This window comes from Manihot esculenta, chromosome 6 (genome assembly GCF_001659605.2).
Source record: "Manihot esculenta cultivar AM560-2 chromosome 6, M.esculenta_v8, whole genome shotgun sequence".
Taxonomy (NCBI): Eukaryota; Viridiplantae; Streptophyta; class Magnoliopsida; order Malpighiales; family Euphorbiaceae; genus Manihot; species Manihot esculenta.
Genome location: NC_035166.2, coordinates 17,431,865 through 17,451,925, shown reverse-complemented (window position 1 = coordinate 17,451,925; position 20,061 = coordinate 17,431,865). Strand labels below are relative to the sequence as shown.

Sequence of the window (20,061 nt, the reverse complement as noted above, 5' to 3'; positions counted from 1 at the left end):
AAAATAATAATATAATAATTTAATTTAGCTAACAAAATAAATCATTACTGCTTAATTATTTAAATTGTTTTTAAATTTTTATAATGAATAGTTATATATTAATAATTATTTAGATCACTAAAGTCGTTATCTATATAATTACTTGTAATAAAAATAACATGCAACCATGCTAAGTGGCTAAGTGACGTGGGTCAGTTCGATTTTATAAACTAAAAATCAAAATTTTAGTAAAATTAAAAATTAAATTAATATTTTTTTTATTTAAACCAAATTCTCTTAAATTAAAGGTTTTTAATGAAATTAAACTAAATCAAGATCGGATTCACAATTACTCATTTTTCCCTCTACTTTTATTTTTCTTTCTTTATCTTTAATTCCAAACGTTGCTCAGAAAAAAAAAAAGAATAAATATTTTACTTTACAACTTTTCTTCTCTCTTATTTTTGGTATTCCAAACAGGGCCTCATCACATCACCTGTCCACAAAACAAAAAATAGATAAGGCGAATGTTCAATGCGACAGGTTAAAATAATAACCCGAACTGTTGTCTCAAGGAGTCTTGGCGGTTAGTCTCATGTTTGATCAAGTGGCTGCAGGCAGGGAGTTATGGCAGTTAAGTCTCTTTTGTTTGATCACTTGCAATTAAAATATGATCACCATCTCTTATGACCTCAATATCATCAATTTCAGCTCTTTCTTTGCTAAGAACTTTGGCATTTGTCAAACCAAATTTCTTAGCACCAATCTCTGCCAACTCCCGCAAGCTCTTGGGCAGTAAAACAAGCTTCCCTTTAATTTCTACTTTTTCTGGGCAACTAATTATCACTCTTGGAGGATTAGCTCCATAATTGTCAGCAGCTATAATGTGACCAACTGGGAATGGTGATTCCTTCTCCCCCTTGTGAGCAGCAGACATCATCCCAAAGAGTGAGTTGTGATAATTATTAGTTCTGCGTCTCGGACGGCTTTGGCTCCATGAACCGTCTGTAGCTGAGAATGAACCATCCCGAGACACGGGTCGGATAGTCGGCTCACTTGTAAACCTCCCAAGATATCGAATTCCAGGCTCGTTGTTTTCAGGAATTGTAACAACAGGCTGAGCTTTAGGTTCTTTACACGTTTGGAAAATGAATTTTATTTCTTCGTGTCCTTGTTGATCGGCTAGATCCCGGGGAGTCCAACCGTGGATATCTGGTTTGTCAATATCAGCACCTTGTTCTAAGAGAAACCTTACTATTTCAGTGTTGTCTTCACAAACTGCAACATGGAGGGCTGTGGTTCCGCTCTTCCGAGGGGATGTGACATCCCCGCCATACCGAACAATTTCCTTGAGCAAGTTCAAGCTATTTTGCTCGGCAGCTGTGCATGCAAAATGACCTACATCTCCAAAATTTATGCTTGCGCCATTTTCTATCAGCAGTTTGGCTACAGCTTCATGACCACCCAGCATTGCCTCCCACACTGGGACATTCCCATCTGAGTCTGCAATAACATCCAAATTAATTAGAAAACTGGCTCTACCCTTTCCAAATTGTGCATATAAACCTTTTGAAGAAGGAAACTGATTGAGGGATTTGATCCACATTTAGTGCGGATTGATTGGATTCCACAAAGATAAAAAAGTCACTTTCTCTTCATGTTTTTGGAGGTAAACACATTGTTTAAAAAAAAATTCAGAAGGATAAAATAGTAAAAGCACATTTAGAAATTAATTAAATAATCCTATTAATCTACATTAATATGGATCAGCTTGATCCATCAACTCGTTCCTCTAGGTGTAACTTAAAAATGACAAGCAATGTGGTCAACTGAAATGAAGTCTTCTCCCATCAACTGTCATAACTGCAGTTGCATTGACTGACAGAACTCAGATTTAAAATGAATTTTTAAAAGAAAAGTCAACAGGCAAGAAACAATTCTGGATAAGGTAAATATTTACTAATAAAGATTATGGCTAACAGGTTGCCAGATCTTTCATAGCAGAATGAGACTTATGCATTAAAAAAACAACTCTGATCTGATGACTAAATCTTGCACACCCTGATATTATATTATTTCAAATTACTACTAAGTTCACTTTATAAAACTTTCCCGAAATGAGATTGGACGGAGCATGCCTTCCACATATTACGTGGACCAGCTAGCTTTTCTGGATAAAGTATTAGAAGGTCAACTCCAATCATTTTCTACTGATTTCTTACCAAATAAAGAAAGGAGATAGTTGCAAAGTCAACAAACCGACAACTGATTGGAATATAATTGTACATCACAATCAGCAATCCATGCTAGCCAAACAATGTGGGAGGAGAGAATAAAAAAAGTTGAATTTGTGAAAATAAAAGCTATGGAAAATGATTTAAACGCAACTGCACTTATCATGGATTCAGCATTAGAATAGAAATTACCTTTACAGTTAGGATCTGCCCCATAATCCAGCAAAAGAAGCACACAGTTTTCGCTTCCCTTTGATGCAGCTATATGCTAATAGACATAATGTTTTGGAGAGCAGAGAGGATAGAGATAGAGAGAGCATCAGTAATATAGAGAAAACACATTAATATGGGGAAAGGAAATGGTTACAAGTTTCACTTTCACATACCAGAGCCGACCTCCCATTGTTGTCTGATTCATTTGGATCCAATCCCCTTTTTAACAACTGATGTAACAAGGAATCGTCACCCCTAAGTGCAGCGAAACATAGACTGAGAGGTAGGTCCATTCTACCGCGAGCTAGCATGTTCTCTGTCTCATGCAAAACTCCCTCCATAAGTGGGTCCTTTTGTTCTTTCAAATGCTGCCCCACCGCAGAAGTATAAAACATTAGAAAAGTTCACAAGCAAATACAAGCTAACTTTTTGGAAACCTCCATGTTTAAAGAAAGGTTGGTATTCATGGATTCAATTTCACCGGGTTGATTTGCATCTACTGACCTGAAGGAGATTATTCATGATTATGGTCCCATCTCCAACATTGGCCTGAACAATGTTCAAGAATGTAGTACGGTTCAGTCTTAGTAGCTGGCTCAATCTTTTGGTGCGCACAGTAAAAAGCTGTGGCCTATAACAAAGCACCCCAATCTCACCACAAAGCTCACCACTTGTTGCTTGCCCAACAACCTGCAATGATCCAACATAATTTCTTCATTAGAAAATGAATTATAAAACTACAATCTTGATGCCATAAGTATTTTCTTTTAAGAAAAATACTTTTGGAGATTTTCAAGCAGGACTTGCCTGTTCACCTCCACTTCTGTAAACAAGAAGATCCTGTTAAAAAATTCAGCAATTAGAGACCTCAATTTGATAAACTTTACTTAAAATTGTACATATTATTTTTTGATGGAATATGTGCCTCTACTAGCAACAGAGTGGACCTAACTTCAGTTTCAAGTTGCACATAGGTAAAAATCAGGGAAAGTGTCTTTACCACGGCGCCAGTAACAAGTATATAGAAGTCTGTTGGTGCTTCATTCTGCAAAATGACATCTTCTTTGGGGGGAAAATACTCAGCTTTCATCTCCGAAACCTTTGGAATTCATTTGCAGAAAAAAAAAACAAACACAAACATCTATTTAACGAATTTATTATACAAATCAAGTACTAAAGTAACACAAATTTTTGGGTGAATTACCAGTTGGAAAAGTAAGTCATTGGAAACCCCACGAAATAAGTACACCCTGTCCAGGAGTGAGTAAAAGAGATAATGTGAAATGCTAGAACGAATTGCTTTTGGAAGGGAATCAAGAGTTTCTTGCTGCTGAAGTCCTTCTGAATCAGTCCTGAACTTCAAACATAGATGTGCAAGCATCTGATCTTGCAGGCGCAGAGGCAGTTGGTTCCTCTGAGCAAAACTCGAAGCTGCTTGTATGGCATCTCGCTGGGAATTTCGAAAATACAGGGGAATCTATGAATAATGAATTCATGAATTGGAGAGCATGATTACCATTTCAATGAATAAGGATTACTCACAAATCTTCTAGTTCGACTGGTCCCATGAACAACCAAATTGGTCATATTTCCAATCAAATATGCTGTCAATCCAAGGTTAAAGAGCATATAGAAGATGTCAAAGATCATCTCCCTTGTATTCACAGGATGGAGATCACCATAACCAACAGTTGTTAAAGTAGTAATAGACCAGTACATTGAAGTCACATATCGGATCCATACACTCTGTTGAAGAAAATTGTCCCCCAAAGATGCTCCAATCCACGTCTTTTCAGGGTTAGGATAACGAGCAGCAATAAGATAATAAAAGCATCCAGCAGAGTGAACTGCGAAAAGAGTGACCTACAGAGAGCATCACATACTAATAAGATCGAATAACTGGAATTGTAATTCATACTGAAACCATGCTTGACTTGAATACTTACACAAATAAGTTTGGCACATCGAACCCAGAAGTAATTATAGTTCCTATCCTTCTCCAATCTGTTAAAAGAAATTATATTGCTGAGTTACTAACACTTATAACAAATAAAACACTTACTTCACGGCTGCATCAAACTGACAATGCCCAAAATTTTCAGTTTGGTTAAAGTTCAAAGCTACCTGAGGGAGAAACCTTTTACCTGGAAAATAGAGCACTAACTCTTCGAAGTCGCCAAAGGCGAAGCATGTTGAACAAGCCATATGACTGGAATGGTTTAGGGGAGATCTTCCGAGCAAGTTCAGATGGGATTGTGGATATGAAATCAAAAACAAACCAGGACCTAGTATACTTCCAAGCAATCTTTTTCGGATCGTCCACAAGTAAGTAGGTCGTCTTGTCGAGGTAAGCCACAAAGAACGTAAGAACAATGTCTATAGCAAAGAATCCATTTACAACATTATCAGCAATGGAGAGTGGTCCCTCAGGTTTCTTGAGAAATCCAAATTCAAAGGGCGATACCCAAGCTGTATAGATGACCAGAACAACAAGAAAAGTCTCCCATATTCTGCAAGATTCAATTAAAGCCTTAAGCTAATTTTAGAATACTTGTTCCTTATTCTCTACAACTACTATACATTTTTATGCCACAGAAAATGCAAAATAAGTGAAATTGCAAGTAGATAAAACTCTGCTGCTGATTGCTTACTATCTGAAATCATTCCAGAAATGCAATACAAGTCAAAGCCCAATGTTTCCCCAAGTTCCATTATTTTCTATTTTGACATCAAAAAGTGGGGAAAAAAATATAAAATTTGCAAATGGGCATTGCATAAAGTGGAAAAGAAAGCAAAAAACATATAATAAAAGTACCTGAAGAAAGCTATCTTTACCAGTCAAACCAGAAGATTTGCAGGGCCTCCAATTAGGTGTATCTCTGGTATGACTTGGCGACAATTCAACAAAATCATCCTAACCCACTAAAAATTTACTATTAGATCTCTCTCTCTTTTAGACTAGGATTCCCAGTATTTCAAACCCATGTGAAGAACCACCAAAAAAGTTCAAAATAAGTTAACAATATCTTTGATTGCCAAAGAATAATCAACCAGGAAAAGGGCCATCATGTTTGGCTAAGAATCTAAGCAAATAATCAAGTAACATAGAACTCTCAGAAAAAAAGTTAAATCTGATAGTTCCAGCAAATGGTGAAGGAAGATTCAGAAAGGCTTAAATTGATTCCGAAGATTTCAGAAACCAACCTTGTCCACCCGACTCCCAAACTCCCACCCAGAAAAAAAAAATAGATAAAAAATATATTTACTGATAGAAAAACCAGGAGACCCTTTTCCAGCAGACAAGGTTAAGAGAAAAAAAAACAAAAGAAAACAAGAAAAGAGCAAAAGGAAGTTGAAACAAAATGCACAGAAACAGGTAATTACAGCAATAAACACAAAATGACAAAGAAGAACTTTGAAATCCCCCACCCCACCAAGAAGAACCCAGAAAGATAAAGAAAAAAAAAAGAAAAAAGAAAAAAGCTTTTAGTATTAAACAAAAGAAACACGAGATTCAATGCCATTGTTTTACACATCGCCGAAAATTAAAAAATGCAGAAAATATCCAATAATAGCACTCAAGTCAATACAACCAGGTTTAAAATAAACCAATAAAAACAAGCTTAAAATCATAAACAAAATGATGAAAACCAAAAAAGAAAGCAACCACAGATGATAATCACCTGTAACGACGATCATAAGGAGATACAATGAATCTCCTGAGCTTGACTCTGCGATTACTTCTTGCACCAAGTGAAGGTAAAACAGCAGTAGAGAGGCTATAATGGCTGCCATCTCTAGACAACTGTTCTAACTCCTCTTGGCCGCACACAGAAACCCTAAAGACTCCTCTGTTACGCAGATTATCCATTCTTGATCGACGAAAGAAAGCTTTTTTTTTTATTGGGTTATCTTCCCTATGCCTGCAGCCTGCGAGGCAAGGCGAGGGGAGACGAGGCGGGGCTTGCTTTGTATGTGTTGTATCGGTTGTTATTGTCGTTATTTTCAGCCTGCGTCTTGCTTTGGTATTGCGTTGTCCCGTATATATAAATACATGGGATCTCTGGACCCTTTGCTGGAACCATAAATAATTTTCTCTCTTTCTTACACAGTGACCTCACCACTGCAGAGTCTCTGCTCTTCTGTTCGTTGTCCAATTCTTCATTTTCAAGAATGCTTCTTTTGACCAGTTTGCCCCTGCTCGTGGCCCACGCAAATCTTTCTTTCCTGTTTAGCATAGGAAAATTTAATATTTCACCCTTTAATATCAAAAACTCGTTAATTTTTTTTTTAATTTTAAAAATTATATTAAAATATTTTAAAATTTTTAAAAAATTATTAATTCATTTTACCGTTAATTTTAAAAAATAATTATAATATAAAAATTTAAAATATATTCAATATAAATATCTTTCAATATAAATTTAAAAAAATTATTTCAACAGGTTTTTTTTATAATTATACGTTTACAAAGTATGAAAAAGATGGCAGTTTTAATCCTGATCTCAATAAAAAAATATTTTTTAATAAAATTTTTGCAAAAAAAATATTTTTTAATAAAATTTTTGCATTATTAATTTCTAAACGTAGGGTTTCTTTCTCTACACCATCAGTGATTTTTTAATAAATTTTTTAAATTATATAATATTTTAATATATTTTTTTAAAATTTATAACAAAATAACTAAAATCAAACATTTTTTCATTAGTATATTCCAAAATTCGCTTAATATCACAAAATTCTCTAATTAATCAACTGAATGGAATAGGTTAACACACTGATTTTTCGTCTGGAATAAAAAATTTTAGAAAAATTTTACTTTTTAGCAATTTTTTATTAAAATAAAATAATTTACTTCTTCTTAACGTTAAAATTTTTTTATTTAAAAAAATTTAATTTTATATAATTTTTAAAAAATTATCAAAATTTTTTTATTAAAAAATGAGTTATGCTAAATGAAGGATGAAAGTAATAAAAATATCATTTTATAAATTTGCTACTTTAAAAGGATAATTTCTGATTTAGCAGTCTTTGTTATGTGAAAAAAAAAAAAAGAAAAGACAATAGAAAAATCTGATTAATTAATTAGATGTATAAAGATTAAATCAAAATCATTATATAAAAATTGAATAAAAGTAAAGAAATAGCTTTTTTTTATATTTTAATGAAGTGAAGCTTTAATGAAAATATGACAATACACGATAATTCAATTTTACATAAATTTTAGATAAGCTTTATGATTAAATTAAGAAATTAATTTATATTGGCTTAATTAAATTTAATGTAGTACTTGCTAAAAAATTCAATTCTTTAATAATACTAATAATAATAAACAATGTATATAATTTTTAAAATAAAAAACGTTGTTTCATATTTTAAAATTTATCAACATTAAAAATACATTTCCAAACAAAAACACAAAAAATTAAAAAAAGGAAAAAAAAAACTAAGAACACGAGAAAGGGATGAATCTGGGAAAAAGAGATAGAGAGAATGGGACAAGAAGCAGGGCAAGTGTTCAATTACTGGTGGGAAGATAAAAAATAATAATAATACTTAATTTATATAGTATAAAAAAATTATTAATTTTAAAAATATATTAAAATATTATTAATATTTTTTTATATTTATTATTTAATTTTTCCATTAATTTTAATTATAAAATATTTTATTATTTAACAAAATTATTTACTCCATACGTAGCATGATTAATATAAAATTAAACTTTCTGTATTTAACAAAAGTTTCATTAAAATTAATGAATAAATATTTACTCCATACGTAGCATGATTAGAATTCTAAAATTCAAATTTATTAAATACAGAAAGTTTCATTAAATTGTTAAATCACTGTCACATATCACAAATATAAAATATTTTTTATTAAAAGTAATTTTAAATACAGAATGTTTTCTGTAAACAAATAGTTTAAATTTTATTTTAAAAAAAAATATTAATGTCTCTCGTTTTACATAGATGATAATGATATAAAAATGATTTAATAATAAATATATTTAAATAAATTTGAGAGATTTTATATTATTTTTTTAATTTTTTATCTCTATTTTTTAAAAAAAAATATTATAAAAATATTATCAAAAGGTGAGGTAGAATTGTATGGTTCTCACAGTGTATAACAACTATTAAAACATCTTGGGAGGGATATATTTTTTATTAGTAGTTTAGAAAATAAAATAATAATAATTTATATACAAGTGTAAATAAGACTTTTATGTCTGGAGAAAGAAAGTGAATTTCCTGAAAAAATAGTTAATTTTTTCGTTAATTAAAAAGATATTTTAAATTAATCAATTTTTTAAATATCACAAATATTAAAAAATATGAAAATAGCATTTATATTCTAAATTTTATTTATTGATCAATAAAATTAAAATTTTAAGAGTAGTCACGATGTTATCTAATAGAAATTGAATTTAAAAATTAACAAATAAATTATAATGTAATTATTTAAATTTTATTTGATTAATAAAACAATTTTTTAATATAAATATTTTTATTTTTATTATGTTTATTTAACTTCAATAATATTATATTTTATATTTATTAAAAAAAATTTAAATTATATCCTTTAAAATTGGAATACTTTAAAAAAAATTTCATTATTATAAAATAAATTTATAATTAATTATTAACACTTTTGGATTGTAAAATTTTTGGATTTGTGGTGAGATCTACACCTTTCTACTCAATCAAGGGGACCATAACTGTTCTAATTTCTTTGCAACTTGTTATTAAAATAACAATATTAATTAAGTCAACAAATTCAAATACGGATATCACTTACTCAACTTGCTCTGCGCTCTTCCAACCAATTAAATCCATTTCCACTTTCCTTTTCCTTCCAGTTCAACCAAGGGAAAATCGATTGATTTCTTTTTGAGAAACTAAGACAAAGCATCTTTTTACAGTAAAATTTTAGCAATAAATACAATTAAACTCTTATTCTTTTATTTAAGAGCCAATCTAATTTTTTTTTTTTAACTCAATTGAATAATAAATATGAATAATGGGAGAAAAGAAAATAAGTTATTAAAAAGAAAAGAACCTACAGTCAACTTATGGAATTAATGGTCCCACCAAGGGGAGTTGCAAAGATATAATGATTGAGAAGTGGCAGACAAATAGCTAGCTAGGAAACCTTGGAAGGATACATATGTAAAGGGCCCTCTCCACAAGTCAAAAACTAATGCACATTGCAAGTTGCAAGCCTTCACCATTGCTCATGCTCCTTTAATTTCCTCGCCATCACTCCCCCCACCATTTTTAATCTATTGATGACAACATTTTGATTTCAACGCCGCCGCTCGGTTGCCTTCGTTCTCCTTCGTATATTTCATTTTGGAAATTTACTATTCACTTCCTCCCATATTTTTTTTTATTTTTTTAATTATTTTAAATTTATTTTTTTTATTATAATAATATATAAATAGACTATTATAATTTTATTTAACTTTTTAAAGTCTTCAATCTATTGCTTGTAAAATAAATTTTACTATTATATATGTCACTTTTTAAAATCAGTCATTTGAAGGATTTTGAAAAATTAAAATTTTAATTTTAGCTGTTCCTAATACTTACTCTAAAATTTTACATATTTTATTTTAATGAATTTTTATAAAAAAAATATTATATATGTAATAATTAAATTTTATCTAAAACACTTATTACCATCAAATTCGTAAATAATATCTATTGATAAAATTTCACCCTTTGCTGGCACGGAGAGTCATGGTGCCAACTTCTCTTCTAATTGATTGTTTAAAAGAGTAATTTTGATTCATTAATTATGGAATTTCAAGAAAATCGCTTGTATTTCATAAATATCTTTGTGGAGAATTAGAATTGCCACATTAAAAAGGAACAGTAATATTATACGAAATTTCAAATACTCACACTATATTATTATTGATGTTATAAGTTTTATATTTCTAAGAATATAAATTAGTAAAATAAAAAAAATATCGAGTGAATTTATTTTAGTAATTTTTTCAATATTTAATAGAAATATTGAATAAATAATTAAATGGGTTATTAAAAAAATAATATATTTGATTATATAGTTGTAACGACCCCAAAAAGGACCGTTACCGGCGTAGGATTCAGGTCGGTTTAAGGCCGCCAGAACCCGTAGCAAGCCTACTATACTCTCTGTGTACCTGTAAAACTCATACATGATCATACATTTTCTGTGAAAATACAACTCTTTTCTGCCCCAAGGCTTAACCTGTGCATGCACTATCTCTGTACTCTGTACTCATGTACTCTGTACTCTGTATCCCTGACTAGAGCTTGCTCTAGATGGGTTAACTCATACCTGTTAAGCCTGGTTTTCACATACAGGAAAACATAGATACATATACAGATCATGTACAAAACATACATCACTAGGTCAAGCAACAACTATTACATCTCTTAATATTACATGTCCACTCTAAGCTATTACAGATCTCTTTACTTTTCCTGTACTCTGCTGGACTGTCCCTGTACACTGTACACTGAACCTGCAAAACTGGGGTTAAGGGAGTGGGATGAGCTCTATAGCCCAGTGAGTAGAACAGTAAAATATCTCAGTAAAATATGATCTCATGGAATGCACCATATCACAGACAAGCCACATCAAGAGTAAACCTGTCACCACATAGTCCCAGTAACTATGTGCCAGGGCGTAGAATCGAGCACCTGGTCTTCCTGTCATATATGTATATGTGTATATAACACCTCTGTACTTACCATTGCCAGGGCGTAGTCAAAGGCTCCTGGACTTCGCTATACCTGCCAGGGCGTAGTCAAAGGCTCCTGGACTTCCTGTCTGAGACTATTGGATCATTCAGCATTCACTCACATCACCAAATAACGATGCAATGCAACATATTCGTGCTCGATTGACTGGAGTCCCACCAGAGACTGAGAGACTAGCTGCTCGTCCTCCTGCATTGCCAAGGGCAAGGTCTCAGAGATCTAGCAGGAGATTCCGATGGTGAAAGTTCTATGGAACCACCATAATCTAGAAGAGAGCACCTGGGAGACGCGGGAGTCTATGCTCCAGCAGTATCCATATTTGTTTTGAGGTTAGTTTTCTCCATTTCATGTGTTACTTGTGTGTTTTAGGAACCTTCGAGGACGAATGTTCTTAAGGGGGGGAGAATGTAATACCCGGCTAGAGTCCGGCACCGGAATTCTTGTCGTCCGGTGGACTCCGGGATGTCGGAATCCTCTAGAGGGTAGGAGATATGAGTTTCTCACGAATGTTGTGTGGTTTATTGTGTTCCAGGTAAATGGAACCAAGTTTTGAGTTGAAATGAACCAAGGCAGAGGAGCCAAGTTCGGCCGCCGAAGATAAGTTCGGCCGCCGAAAGTGCACAATGTTTGGCTTCCGAAGTTCAGGTTCGGCCCCCGAATGTTGCATGGTTTTGCATGCGATTCGGCAGCCGAAGCTGAGTTGGTCAGCCAGCTTTTGAGCAATCCTTAGTCAGCATTGTGGACAGGTGTTATGTCCAACTTGTTGCCAGAAGCTTGGCCACGTCTCCTATGCTTTATTTGCTAAGTTTGAGCAGCTCATGCAGGAGTTTGCTCGTTTACCAAGTTTTGAAGGTTTTGAAGCAAAAAGTGAGCTTTGGAGAGTTAGTGAGGGTGAAGAAGAGTTGATCCGTTTTCCTTTGTTTAGATCACTCATCTTCTTGTTCCAGGAGGTAAGTGATGTTCTTGAATATGTTTTTATGTTTTCTGAAGGTTTTAGGGGGATTTGTGGAAGGAGATGTATGTTATTAATGATAGTTTTGATGCTTTATGCATGTATACATGTTTATGTGGTATGTTTGATTTGCTTGTTGGGGTGTTTAGGTAGTTTTGGACCCCTATGTTCATATACTTGAGTATATGTGTGGTAAGGAGGTGAAGTATGCTGATTTGGAGAGGTTGAAGGGAAGGAGGCGTTGGTTTGCCGTTGAAGCTGAGTTCTGGATGAATCAAGGAAGCATACCTGGGATGCAATCTCATAGTATATCTCCTTGCTTTCTTCTGATCAGTATCATAGGCTTGACCCACGTACTGAAGCAGATCCAGGAACTTATCTGTGAATTCATCAACACTCATCTCATCTGTCTGTCTCAACTGTTCAAATTCAATTACTTTCATCTCCCTCGAACTGTCAGGAAAAGCCCACCCTGCAAACTCATTGGCGAACTCTTCCCATGACATGCTGTCCATTCTAGGCTCCACATAATTCTTAAACCATTCTCTGGCTTTCTTGCATTTTAATGTGAAACCTGCCATCTCAATGGCTCTCCTATCATCTGCTCCCAATTCACTGGTTATCATCCTAACTGCTCTGAGATAATCAAATGGATCATCTCCCGTGTTGTATTTAGGAGCATCCAATTTCAAGTACTCCGTCATTTGGACTTTACCTTCAGATGAGCTAGGTTCATGTCTGTCAACAACAGGGGCTACTGGTTCTGGTGGTAGTACTGGTTCATTTGGCTCTAGGTGTGCTGCACTTGGATGGGTAGGGGAAGAGGGATACATAGGATATGGCGGATAGTAAGGATAAGGCATATAAGGCATATAAGGAGGATATGGCACAAAACTCGAGTACTCCGACATACCTCCCATCGGATACTCTGGATAGCCAAAACCTGAGGTCTGAGCACCTCCCTGCGACTCTCCCATACCTTCCTCAAAACTGCCTATACCCATGCTGTCATCTCTAGACTGATCAATCTCCATAGCTTCCCTCCTTTCCTCTGATCTTCCTCCCCTAGCTGTTCCTCTTCTGCTCTCGTCGACAGACCTTCTAGGGTCTATTGACGTACCTTCCCTGCTAGATCTCTGAGACCTTGCCCTTGGCAATGCAGGAGGACGAGCAGCTGGTCTCTCAGTCTCTGGTGGGACTCCAGTCAATCGAGCTGATCGACGAGTTCCTCGCATCTTTACTCTGGAAACACAACATATAACATACCACTTTAACACAAACATCACATAGCAATCATACACATGCAACACTCATGGCATATCATAGCAGATAGGACTCAAGACCCTATCCTAGTGGACATGATTTCCTATTGTGCTTGACCACTTCTAACCTGTCTGAGCCCAACACTGTCTCTATAGGTCCGATCATGTGAACCTAGGGCTCTGATACCAATCTGTAACGACCCCAAAAAGGACCGTTACCGGCGCTAGGATTCAGGTCGGCTTAAGGCCGCCAGAACCCGTAGCAAGCCTACTATACTCTCTGTGTACCTGTAAAACTCATACATGATCATACATTTTCTGTGAAAATAAAACTCTTTTCTGACCCAAGGCTTAACCTGTGCATGCACTATCTCTGTACTCTGTACTCATGTACTCTGTACTCTGTATCCCTGACTAGAGCTTGCTCTAGATGGGTTAACTCATACCTGTTAAGCCTGGTTTTCACATACAGGAAAACATAGATACATATACAGATCATGTACAAAACATACATCACTAGGTCAAGCAACAACTATTACATCTCTTAATATTACATGTCCACTCTAAGCTATTACAGATCTCTTTACTTTTCCTGTACTCTGCTGGACTGTCCTTGTACACTGTACACTGAACCTGCAAAACTGGGGTTAAGGGAGTGGGATGAGCTCTATAGCCCAGTGAGTAGAACAGTAAAACATCTCAGTAAAATATGATCTCATGGAATGCACCATATCACAGACAAGCCACATCAAGAGTAAACCTGTCACCACATAGTCCCAGTAACTCTGTGCCAGGGCGTAGAATCGAGCACCTGGTCTTCCTGTCATATATGTATATGTGTATATAACACCTCTGTACTTACCATTGCCAGGGCGTAGTCAAAGGCTCCTGGACTTTGCTATACCTGCCAGGGCGTAGTCAAAGGCTCCTGGACTTCGCTATACCTGCCAGGGCGTAGTCAAAGGCTCCTGGACTTCCTGTCTGAGACTATTGGATCATTCAGCATTCACTCACATCACCAAATAACGATGCAATGCAACATATTCGTGAATACTAATGCAATCAACCTATGGCATAAACATGATGCATGAGATATGCTAAAAGCAGTTTGTGGTTCAATTAAAAGTCATAAGTTTAGTTCCACTCACCTCTGGCTATCTGGACTGACTGACTCTGCAGGCTCTGAACCTCTGGAGCAGTACTCACTGCTGTTCTCTCTGGTTCCTCTGGTCTGTACCTATACAGATGGACGCAAATGAGGGACCAAACAAGCGTAGAATAACTCTCTTAAACTCCCCAAGACTCCCCTTAAACTCACTCAACTATCCATGCAAAGCATGCAAAAGAAAGCTGGACAGGACACTTTCGGCGGCAGGTTCGGCGGCCGAAAGTCCTCTACAGAGACGAAACTCAAGCACCTTCGGCGGCACCTTCGGCGGCCGAATCCCCCAAACAGAGCCAAACATGCAAAATAGGTTGTGGCAGCCAAGCCACCATGCAAGAGGTTCGGCGGCCGAATGAACCTTCGGCTGCCGAACCTGAGTTCATCCAGAACTCAGCTTCAACGGCAAACCATCTTCTCCTTCCCTTCAACCACTCAAACCATGCCTACCTCTTCTACTCAACTCACATATACTCAAGTATATGGTCACAGGGGTCCAAAATTATCTAATAACCCCAAACAACAAAACAAACATAACACATAATCATGTATACATGCATAAAGCATCAAAACTCCCATTTAAAACCTAAACATGCATCTCTCTCTCCCCAACTCCCATAAAACCTTCAGAAAACATAGAACCATGGTCAAGAGCATCACTTACCTCCTGAAGCAAGAAGCTAAACACTCTGAACAAGGGAAAACGGACCAACTCTTCTCACACTCTCAAACTCTCTCAAAAGCTTAACTTTTGCTTCAACACGCTCACAATCTCTTGAACACTAGCACACTCCTACATGATCTGCTCAAACTCAGCAAATAAATCATGGGAGACGTGGCCAACTTCTGGACATGATCTGGTGATAACACCTGTCCCAAATGCTGACTAAGGGATACAAAACTGCTGGCTAAGCAACTCAGCTTCGGCTGCCGAATCGCATGCAAAACCATGCAACATTCAGGGGCCGAACCTGAATTCGGAAGCCGAACATTGGGCACTTTCGGCGGCCGAACTTACCTTCGGCGGCCGAACTTGGCTCCTCTGCCTTGGTTCATTTCAACTCACAACTTGGTTCCATTTACCTGTAACACAATAAACCACACAACATTCGTGAGAAACTCATATCTCCTACCCTCTAGAGGATTCCGACATCCCGGAGTCCACCGGACGATAAGAATTCCGGTGCCGGACTCTAGCCGGGTATTACAATAGTTATATAGTGAATTGAATAGAATTTAAATATTATTAAAATATATGAGATGATAGAGTTATATTGTAGGATGTGAAATATTGAATGGATTAGAAATTATAAAATAAAATATAAAATTCTAATGGATAAAAATAATAATTTAATATGAATAATATTTCATTGTAATTATAATTCTAGCAGTTTATTAGGTGTTTAAAGTAAATTGAGATTCGAGTTTAATATATTTTAAAATAAATTATATTTTAGTTTTTAAATTTTAATATAATTAATAGATTGATTTTTATATTTTTAAAATCGAACATTTAAATTTCTATATAATTAATCCCTCCAAATTAAAAGTGTTTCATCCATGATTTAATTAGTCAACCGATTAAAGATATAATAAATATTTTTAATACTTCAAATATTATCGTGAACACTTAAATCCCTAACTTTTTTAATTTGAGCTCTATATTTTCAACCCAAGTTTCAACGATAATTTAAAAATCAGGAAGCCAATATAACCACATTTTATTTACACTTATTTATTTAGCTGCAAATTAAGAGACATAAGTTATTAAATTTTTATTTGAAATTAAAAAATGATAATAAATATTAATGAATTAAAATTATCTCTAAATTATGATTTTTTTTATAAAATTTTCAAACTTTTGAATGAAAAAGAAAAAGAAAAAGAAAAGAAGGACCCAAAAAAACTAAGAAATATTACATCTGCAAATGGGTAACTCTTCAGCACCATAAAGGCCAGAAAAAGACTAGAGAGCAAAGATATTAATTAATTTTTTTTTATAGACTATATTGTAATTCTTAATTTTTGCAAATTCAACTTTGACATTTCATTATAATTGCTTTCAATATTAAATGTGGAGATTTTAGACAGAAAAGCTTAACCACTTAGCTTACCTTCATTTAATTGCTAAAAGTATATTATTAATTTAAATGATATTTATATTAGTTTATAAATTGACCAAATAATTTGAAAAAAAAAATTTGCTAAATAATTTTATAAGCTCTAAGAATAAGCTAATCTATAGCACAAATGAGAATGGAAGTCCAAATCCAAATTATTGCCTAGTCCAAAAACTCAAAGGACGCATGGACTGTAAGTATTCACCGCCAAGTCGTCACTAATTTCATGCCGGAGAAGACAATAACAGATGAAACAAGTTGCGTCAAGAAATATAAATGACTTTGTGGCAACAGGAGAAAATCATTACAAACAACAAATCCCCCGATTTTGAGGTTGCCGACCACTTCATTTGTCAATAAAGGATTCATAGTTGAGGCCGCAAAATGATTACATCTCAAGTTATATTCATAGAATTAATTAAAATAAATAATTAATAAAATTTTAATATATTTATATAAAAAAAAAAGGGGGGGAGGATTATGAAAGAGACAAAAACTAGTCTTAATGGGTTGAAAAAGGCGGAAAGAGATTTTGTCTTGCTACGCCAAAGTAAAGAGTCTAAAATGTCTCCTTTACACTATTTTTTGCGATGTGTTTGGTCACGTGATAAAAGATGATTCCTTCCTCAATAATCATCAACACGCTTTTTTAATATCTTACTTTCCAGTCAAAAACTGTCAACCATACCCATTTCCACGCAAAATCTTCAATCATTTTTCAGCATTAAATCCTTTTATTTTCCTCTTCAAATAATAATAATAATAATAATAAAATCCTTATATTAAGACTCAATTGTTTGTAGTAAGAATTATTGAACAATTCTGAGAAGAAACTAAATCCCATCTTTTAACCTTGAAATATTTAGTTCTAAATATTATATTAACATCAATTTCAATTTATAATTTAGAGTTCCCTTTAATTTTTTGTATCGACTAATTTAATTATTTAAAACTTATAAATACTAAAAATTTATCATAATCTTTAAATATATGGGATTTCTTTCCTTTTGTCAGTGGGGCTTATAACTGTGATAGATTAGATTAAATTAAATTTAAATAAAATTGTTTAGATTAATCAGATGCAAACAAAATTCAGCTAATAAGATTTTATATTTAAAGAAAAGTTAATTTTAATTAAATGCACTGAAATCAATAATGAAATACAATAGAATGGTGATATAATTCTTTAATTTTGCTTTGTTGTCAAGAATGGAGGAGGTCATAGTTTCTTTGTTGATTGAAGATTTAGAAGCAATTTGCAAATTGTTAGTTACTTTAAGAATATAAAGAAATGAAAAAGTAACTTAAAAAAAATCGAATTAAACTCAAATAAATTAAAAAAAATCAATGAATAAATTTTAATAATAGAATCAAATGATGCAATTAAAAATTAATTAAAAATAATTAATTAATTTACAACAAAACAAAAATAGTGAGGTGACTTATAGGTGATCATTCTAACGCTCAAATTAATATTTTATTATAAAATATAAGTGTAATAGATATTTTAAATTTAATATAAGTTATAAGAATTCTTAACTTAAATTTTGTATATGTTTTGATTTCATACTACAATGAGTTATTTTTTGAATATCTTAAAAATTTGATTGGTACTAATCAATAAATTAAGAATTCCAAAATTATAAATGTAATGAGAATCTGCTAGATTTTAATGTTAATTTTATTCAATGAAAAATTTAATCAGTTTACAAAATAACGAGTTTTCTATCATTACGACCATTTATGATATCTAAATCTTATTTTTTGGGTGAAATTTCTATAACTACATATCATAACTAAAATCTTATCACGTAATTCTATCTTTTAACAATATTTTATGACATAATTTAGACAATTATTACGTTGTATTATTAATATTAATAATTATGTTTAATAAATCTTACAAAATTATATTATAAAAATATTTTTAAAATAAAATAATATGTACATTACAAACAATTATTTTGAGAGAATCATTACATTCTTAAATTTTTAAATAATTTATCGCTTTGTTAATTCTTAAATCTAATTAAAAGATTAGTTATTATTTTAAAATATAATTATTTAATTTTTTTATTCCTACTTTTATCAACAAAAATACTAAATAATTTATGCTAATAAATGTGTACGGCTCTGTAATAGTTATTTAAATAGTAGATATTAAATTTAAAAAAATTATGACATTTATCGAATATTAACTGAATTTATCAATATATATAAAGAAAAATTAAATAATTGGAAGTTATAATAGTAAGTAATACTTTAATTGCATTTAAAATTATAAGGTTGAATTAATAAATTCTAATAATAATTCTGCCCATATTTTTAATTCAGTCCTTATATTGTTATCATCAAAAGCGAGGGGATGAACTCAGCAGCAACTTAGCAATTTTCTCAAGTATAAATTGAATTGTTTGTTAAAAGAAGTATAAATTTGAATTAATTTTTTAGAGTTATTTCAAATTTCTATAGAAAAAAAGTTTTTTCGAATTAAGATATTTTTTTAAAAAAATATTATTAATTTTAGTTTTAATTTTTTTTTTGGAAATGGAAATTTGAATTGTTATAAATTTAAAATTAAATCATATCCTATAAACTTTTAAAATTAAAATTAACTCTCAATTTAGAGTTGATAATTTATATAATAGATGGTTAAAAATTTATACTATATTAATCTTAATGACCATACAATTTATGCAAATATAATATCAAATGAAAAAAAAAATAATTTGATGAAAAAATTATAAAAGTAATAAACTATAAATATTGTAAAAATTAAAAGTGAATATTTGATCGGTTCAATTTAAAATCCAACAAAATAAATTAAAAATAGAAATTTTAGTATTTATAAAAATCAAATTGAGCTAATTTAGAACATAAACTTATTTAAATAGAACCGATATGATCTATACCTTGATTTTAATATTTTAAAATTTAATTAAAATATTTCAATATTAATTATATTCTAATGTTTTTATATTATCATAAATAATATATTATTATCACTAATCAATTCAATTTTATTAGTATTTTTAATTAAAATTAAATCGAAATAATTGAAATTTTTAAAAAATAAAAATTAAACTAAAATTTTAAATCAATTCATTCGATTAATTTTTTTAATCTGAATGAAATAGTGTTTGAACTATTAAAATGTGCAACCAACGTTAAACGTAGCTAGTTTTATTAAATATGCAAGGAGAGGATGATGGTCATCATCACTCTAGCCCATGTGATTCAGAGCCCAAAAACCAAAATAAGTCATTTAAAGACTGATAGCCCAAATATTGAAATCCAATATTTTATACACTGCCATTTCTTCAGGCCCAAAATCTATAAATGACCAAATAAATGCAGAGTAAAGATAAAATTAAAAAAAA

General features: G+C 32.3%; 1 protein-coding gene across 3 annotated transcripts; it reads right to left on the bottom strand.

Annotated features, from left to right (window-relative positions):
- Positions 1-391: 391 nt before the first annotated feature.
- On the bottom strand, positions 392-6,404 carry LOC110617102 (potassium channel AKT1-like). 3 transcript variants are annotated; one of them, XM_043957545.1, is made up of 11 exons: positions 6,110-6,404; positions 4,571-4,936; positions 4,373-4,430; positions 3,969-4,289; positions 3,631-3,876; positions 3,427-3,525; positions 3,234-3,266; positions 2,931-3,116; positions 2,600-2,794; positions 2,406-2,481; positions 392-1,482 (listed from the first exon to the last, which is right to left on the bottom strand). In XM_043957545.1, the coding sequence occupies exons 1-11, from the start codon at positions 6,295-6,297 to the stop codon at positions 614-616; spliced, it is 2,637 nt and encodes an 878-aa protein (XP_043813480.1). In that variant the 5' UTR covers positions 6,298-6,404; the 3' UTR covers positions 392-613. The 3 variants fall into 3 exon arrangements, with proteins under 3 accessions (XP_043813480.1, XP_043813481.1, XP_043813482.1); XM_043957546.1 differs by lacking the exon at positions 6,110-6,404 and adding an exon at positions 5,242-5,702; XM_043957547.1 differs by lacking the exon at positions 6,110-6,404 and adding an exon at positions 5,262-5,702.
- Positions 6,405-20,061: the final 13,657 nt, after the last annotated feature.

Excerpts from the sequence above, each read along its gene's own strand:
- LOC110617102 (XM_043957545.1), bottom strand. The coding sequence starts at position 6,297 with ATGGATAATCTGCGTAACAGAGGAGTCTTTAGGGTTTCTGTGTGCGGC. Across the intron at positions 3,267-3,426 it reads TACTTGTTACTGGCGCCGTG|GATCTTCTTGTTTACAGAAG; the intron begins GTAAAGACACTT and ends ATTTTTTAACAG. Across the intron at positions 3,117-3,233 it reads ACAGAAGTGGAGGTGAACAG|GTTGTTGGGCAAGCAACAAG; the intron begins GCAAGTCCTGCT and ends GGATCATTGCAG.